General features: G+C 44.7%; 1 protein-coding gene across 1 annotated transcript in view; it reads left to right on the top strand.

Moving 5' to 3' along the window:
* Nucleotides 1–1433: 1433 nt before the first annotated feature.
* Nucleotides 1434–6699, top strand: part of Mrps28 (mitochondrial ribosomal protein S28) — a 123226-nt gene continuing 117960 nt past the window's right edge. The window contains exon 1 of the mRNA XM_028890406.2: nt 1434–1689. Within this exon, the coding sequence (XP_028746239.1) occupies nt 1480–1689 (210 nt within the window). The 5' untranslated portion in view covers nt 1434–1479. The remainder of the gene's footprint in view (nt 1690–6699) is intronic.

The following is a 6699-nucleotide window of genomic DNA, read 5'->3' as shown; positions in this document are numbered from 1 at the left end:
TGTCTTTCAGGTTTCTCCTCTAGGACATGAATATGACAAGTTTGTTGGCTGAAGACGACCTCAGTAGCCTCGTTTGTTCTGTTCATAAAACCCGATGCAGGTTTTATACTTTATGCAAGACTGAACCTGCAGCCTTGGCAGGCCAGGCAAGCATTGTTAGGATTTACGGTTATAAAATGGTATGATTTAAGTTTACAAAGCAGTTCCTTAAACTTGGCACTGGTTAGCACTTTGCTTTCCCAAATGGGAAACCACATCAGCAACATAATATTGGATTGCCCAAGATAAAGGTTACTCAGGACTCCTGAGGGTTCTTAAAGGTCACTGGCTGTGCTCTACAATTTGCTACATTGTTTTTGAAAGGAACTGAAAGTAGCAACAGCCATAGAGAATGACATTTTAGACAAGAATCCACTTAACGGTCAGCAGAATTGAGTTTCAGTGTGTAGAGTGAGACCTCACCTGGATTAGATTATGAGGCACCTACTGAATTTTTAGGATTCTCCCTACAGTGGCTAGTAAGGGTGAGTTTTAAGTGACTCATAAAATTATGCACCACTCCAAGTCCATATACACCTATGACATTGAGGAAGATTTAAATTAACAGTCAAAAGGCATTCAAGAGGGTCAGTCCTGGTGGTGACGGTGCTTGCAAAAACCTCACCATTCAGGGAGAAGCAGAGGTTCAGGTGTTTGAGGTCAGCTTCCACTACATAGCGAGCTCAAGACTGGCCTGGGCTCCTTAAGACCCTGATTCCAAAAGAAAGTTTGTTAGCAAACAACAGAGAAAACTGTGACACCTGCCCCAGTTTTAGTAATGTGTAGGCTAACCTCAAACTGGTTATTAGATGAGCGGACCCACTTAATTGCCAAACACTTCCTGTTAGGTGGTGGTAGGTTTCATTCTGAAGTGGGTGGACAAATTCTGGGGATTTACACTGAAGACAAACATAAAATACCAAGTATTTGTGTGGGGTTAGGTGGTATGCCCAGGCACCCTCTGCAACTTAGCTCACGAGAAGGGATGGTAGGTATCCCGGATACAACTTCTCAGATTGTTTTTGTAAGGCGGGTGACTGACGACAGAAGTGGTCAAGGACAGATCTGCTACCAGTGTCACAAACAACTTGATGTCCCTTTGCAAAGGCAATCAATCGCCTGCCTTCCTAGAGTTTACAAGATCGGAGGGCGGATACTGAAAGTTATTTTCCAGTGTCAAGTATGAAGCATTCAGAAGTGGTGAATATCAAGGGGCGGGAGGCGCTGGCGGGCTCGGGGCTCCCAACTCCCACAGGATCAGGAGACCTCTGAAGAAGGCGAGGTACAGCCCCTTCTCCACGCCCTCAGCCGACCGCTACCCTAAGCCCTCTTCCCCGCCCGCTAGCCCGGGGCTAGGGCGGTGGGCGGGGCCATCCTCGACCCGCCCCCTGACCCGCGCACGTGCGGAAGAGGCCAGAGGTGAGAGGTCACGCAGGCGTCATGGCGGCGCTGTGTGGCTCCCACGCCGGGGCTGCAGGGAGCCGATTCCTAAGAGCGCTTCTCTTCTCCAAGCCCTTTCGAAAGGCCAGCACGGAGAGTGGCTCCGAGAGCGCGGCCCGTGAGTCCTCCGCTCCTCGGGCGCGCTCAGGCGGCTTCGCGAGCGCTCTGGAGCGAATCTCGGAGCTGCAGCGGAAGGCAGAGCTCGGGCCGGTGAGTGGGCCTCGCGGCACCACGTCCCGACGCGGGGCCAGCGTGGGGCGGGGCCAGCGCGCGACGCTGGGGCGGGGCTAGCATGGGGCGGGGCCAGCTTGGAGGCGGGGCGGGATTCTGTCCCCGGGAGGCTACGCCGGTGACTTAGGGGCGGGGAGGGGCGGGGAGGGGCGGGCAGGCGGGTGTCGCGTCCTCCCCTTGACCTCCTGCAGCGGAGCGTGGGACTTGGGTTTTCTTTCTCTTCCGAACACTTGGCCGCCGCATTTACGGCAGGGTGGGCTCTCTCCGCGTCCCCTGGCGTGTCCCTCTGGGCCGGCTAGCGGGCGGGTTCTGCGGGGCGGCCCCGGGAACTGGCAGGAAAAGGGCTCCAGGTCTTAGCTCTGCCTCAAGGAGCTGGAGTCGGAGGCTCCTGGCCTGTCATGAACATCTTAAGTGAATTGATAGGGGGTTGACAGGCGAATGACAGTTTCAGCTTCTGTGAGCTGGGCGCATGATTTGATCTGTCAGTGTTTCACTTTTGTTTTCTGAAAATGACCTTTAAAAAAATTTTTTTCCATTCGTGTAAAATGGAAGTGTAGAATGAAAATATAAACGCTTTGTAAAAAGAATAGGATAAAATGTTTAGATACATGAAGTAGTGGAAATAGAGATAAGGACAAGGCAGGGATTTTTCTGGGATTAGATTTGGTTATACATTAAATTGGGTTACATAAGAAAAAACCTGAATTCTTGTTTTCACTCTCTAGGGAGTAGTATGGAACAGTACACATGTCGACATTTCTTTGGATCAAGGGGTCATTTTAGTGTCAAAACTTTTTTTGATCACATAATGGAAAGGACCCTACAACACAATTTTGTGATTTCTGTCACCTGTAGTGGCTAAAACACAAATGTTTATGTGTACGTTGTAGCCGGAAGTTTCTGGGTCCTGCCTGGCCTCACGGTCCCACAGCTATTTATAAAATAAGTGGTTTTGTAATTTATTTTCTAATTTATATAAATAAATTAAATTGGTCTTATAAATCAAGAGGTTTATATTAACTACAGACTGTATGGCCTATGGCTCAAGCTTCTTGCTAGCTAGCTCTTTCTATTAATCTATGTTACTACATGGCCCTGGTGGTAGCAGTCTCCTCACATCTTGTCCTTCGGCAGCTGCTGGCATTTCTCTCGGCTCCGCCCTTCTTCCCTCTATCTCTGCTTGAATTTCCCGCCTGGCTGTAAGCTTTCTTGCTATAGGCCAAAACAGCTTTATTTATTATCCAATGGGAGCCACACATATTCACAGCATACAGAAAGGCATCCCACAGCAGTAGGACAGTAGAAGTTCTTTTTTACAAGATAAAACATAGAAAGATAAAAACTAAAACATTGGAATTGGACAAAGCAAACAGAAGGGAAAGAGTCCAAGAGAAGGCACTTGTTTCAACACTCAGGAGTCCCATAAAAACAGTAAACTGGAAGCCATAATATATATGTAGAGGACCTGGTGCAGACCTAGGGCCTGTCCATGCTGCTCCAGTCTCTTGAGTTCAAATGAGCTTTGCTCATGTTAATTTAGAGGGCCTTGTTCTCCTGGTGTCCTCCACCCCCTCTGGGTCATACACTGTTTCTACCTCTTCTTTCCTGGGGTTCCCCCGCTTTCATATATGTCTATATTTTAGGAAGCTTCTGCTAATTAGGTTTGCATACTACCTTTTAAATGGCCCTTAATCATAGCTGTCTCTCACCAAACTCCTTCCTTTGGTCTCCTTTCTCCTCTCCCTCCCCACTTAATCCTCTCATCTAGTCTCCCCCCCCCAATCCATCCATAACTATTCTATTCCCTTTTCCTAGGGAGATCTATCTGTTCCCTCTAGTCCTTTACTCTCTACCTAACTTTTATGGTTCTATGGATTGTAGCTTGGTTATCATTGACTTAACAGCTCATAACCACATATAAGAGAATACTTACTATATTTATCTTTCTGGATCTGGGATACCTCATCTAGGATGATTTTTTTCTAATCCATTTACTTGCAGATTTCACTTTTTTTTTTTAGAGCTGAGTAGTACTCCATTGTGCAAATATACCACATTTTCTTATCTTTTCTTCAGTTGAGGAACATCTAGGTTGTTTCCGATTTCTGGCTATTATGGATAGAGCAGCAGTGAATGTGGTTGAACAAGAGTCTCTGTGGTAGGATGAAGCATTCTTTTTGCATATGCCCAAGAATGGTATAGCTGGATCTTGAGGTAGATCAATTCCCATCTTCCTGAGAAACCACCACACTGATTTCCATATTGGTTATACAAGTTTGCACAGTAAGAGTTCTTAAGGAGTCTAAGTATCCTAAAAAAGGAGATACTGAAAATTTCAATTCTTTATGTTTAGGGGAGTAACTTTCCTTGTCTGTTTCCTCCTGTGGGGACACAGTATTCTTTGACTCAGGAGCTACTTCTTCCATCTTCAAAGCTGACAGTGATAAACTGAGTCCTCCTCATACTTACTACCTCATAATGAGCCTGCATTAATCTCCCTATTTTAAGGACAACTTATTGGAAATTTTAATCATATCTGTGGGTTTCACATAATCAATAGTGATTGATCAGTTTAATGACAGAAAGATCTGAGATATGACCATGATTTCCTGTCCTTCTGAATTTTGTTCTAATTAGGGTGCTCTGTTTTCCCAGGAGGAGGTGAGGTGTTTCCTTGCAGGCCAGAACATTTTACATTTACTCTGCCCAGCTCATACTGCATGGAGTCTCCAAGTTTTTCTTAATCTAACACAGCTTAGCAAACATTATTCTGCTACCTAGCGAGTAAATGCATTTGGTTGTGACATGTAGTTCACTAATCTCTTGTTCATAATTCTTGGAAGTCTTGGTTTAGTGGGAAGGAAATGCCTTGGAGAGGAGGATATAAGGAGGCTGGGTTATTTTACAGGGTCCCAGCTTTGTAGCATCTCACCTGGAACCCTGCAATTAAGTTATCATTCTAAAGCTGGGCTCTATAACCAGACATATTGAGGCAGCTTTTCAGTGATGCGTTCAGAACCAGCTTGTTCTTTAAATGAACTCTTACTGCCCTATTCGTGAGAAGCTTTTGTAACCATGGGGTTTCACCATGCATCAGATTCACACTGGTTGAGTTTGTGGAGAATAGACACTGTAGGGGTTGGGGAAGAGTTACATGGGATATTACCCTCTCAGTTTTGCTGTAAGAACCCAAAACTGCACTAAAACACTTCCCTGGGGTACCCCCTAGCCTTGTATGTGCTGGACTCAAGCTTTAACACAGCTCCAGCAACAGGCATTTTGTTTTGAGACAGGTTCTCTAATATCACCTGAAGCTGGCCTCAATTTTGTGATATCCCCCCCCCATGTGTCACTATGAGTGGTCTGGGTTTATGTTATAATGAAGTCATGAAAATGTTATTTAAAAATGTCACTTGGGGGTGGGAGGGCATTTGTTACCTGACCTGGAGAGAATTGATCCCTACAAACTCTTCTGTGACCTCCACATGTGCTTTGTGGCATGCCCAGCCTCCCCCTCCCTCAAGGAAAAAAAAAAGAAGTTAAAAAAAAGTAAGTAGGCCTAGGCTATAACTACAGATTTTACTGTAGACTTCAACAAGACAAAAATAAAATAAAGTCTTTCACTGGAGAAATAGAAAACCCCAAAATAACAAAGACACTATGCACATGTCTAATTCTAACTTACAGGCATTAGTAATTTTGAACATGATAGCTTGTGCCACTTTAGTACACATGAGGATATAAAGTTTTCCTTGGCTCTCTCCCCCAATAGAATGAGCTTTCAGGAGGGCAAAGGTCTTTTTCTCTCTTGTTCTGGTTTGTTCCCAGGATTGAGCACAGTGTGTGACCTGTGGTGGGTAGTCAGTAAATATTCCCTGTCTTTCTTACTTTCCTCCTTGCTGTGAGCAAGTAAGCAGCTTAAGGAAGAAAGGATGTCTTTGTAACCATAGTTTGAAGGCATAGCCCCATTGGTAGAGAAGACCTGGGCATCAGGAGCAGAAACAGCTGGTTATGTGTGCCTGGAGCCAGGAAACAGAGAGATGAATGGTGATGGTCAGTTCTCTTTCTCATTTTTCATTTTCCTCTTGAATGGGACCTCAGTCTGTGGGGTAGTGCCACCCACATCCAGGGTGAGTCTCCTCCTCATTTCAGTCTCTCTGGAAACACTCTCAATACATGCCCAGAGGTGTGTCTCCTACACGATTCCATTGTCTGCTCAAGTTGACAATGAAGGTTAAACAGGTCTAACAAATGAATGCATGGATAAGTAGTATACACAGTTCATACTGAAACTTCAGTTACTTCATACTGCTCTGTCTATGCAGTGATCTGCTTGTGACTTCTCACAAACTTTACACAAGAGTTAAATGTGCTTGTTCAGAAGAATGATTGAGTAAAAATGATTTCAGAGTGGTGAGAAGGCTGCCCATACCCTGATAGTTTTAATTTTAGTGTTTCCTGGAAGTTTTTGGTATATTTCTGTCTTAGAGACATACCGAATATAGTGATGAGGAGTGCATGCAGCTGTTAGGGACTGATAGGGATTTAGTTTATGAGAAAAGTCTCATATCATGTTTTGGAGTTTCTGGGTTTAATTAATTGAAAAGTACCCTAAAATTAGAAGATGAATAAATACTTACTGTGTGATCAGGACTTTTGAAAGAATTTATTTACAATTTATAAAAGCAACATTTATTTTATGTTGTATGATACTTCGTGTTCTGACAAATAAAACTTGCCTGGAGATCAGAGAAACAGAGCAGCAGCCACTAGAGACTTCTTACCGCTACAAATCTCAGACCTAATTGGGTGCCTAGATCCTGTCTCCACCTACCTTATAGTCCTATCTCCACCTTCCTAGTGCTGGGACTAAAGGCGTACACCACTGCTGTTTCTTTTTTAGAGTGGCTCAATCTCTTGTAGCCCAGGGTGGTATTGAACTCCTGATCTTCCTGCTTCCTCCTTCCAAGTGCTGGGATTAAAGGTATG

Source organism: Peromyscus leucopus, chromosome 2, assembly GCF_004664715.2.
Source record: "Peromyscus leucopus breed LL Stock chromosome 2, UCI_PerLeu_2.1, whole genome shotgun sequence".
NCBI lineage: Eukaryota > Metazoa > Chordata > Mammalia > Rodentia > Cricetidae > Peromyscus > Peromyscus leucopus.
Note: the sequence above shows the minus strand (reverse complement) of the source record. Positions and strands in the feature narration are given on the sequence as shown.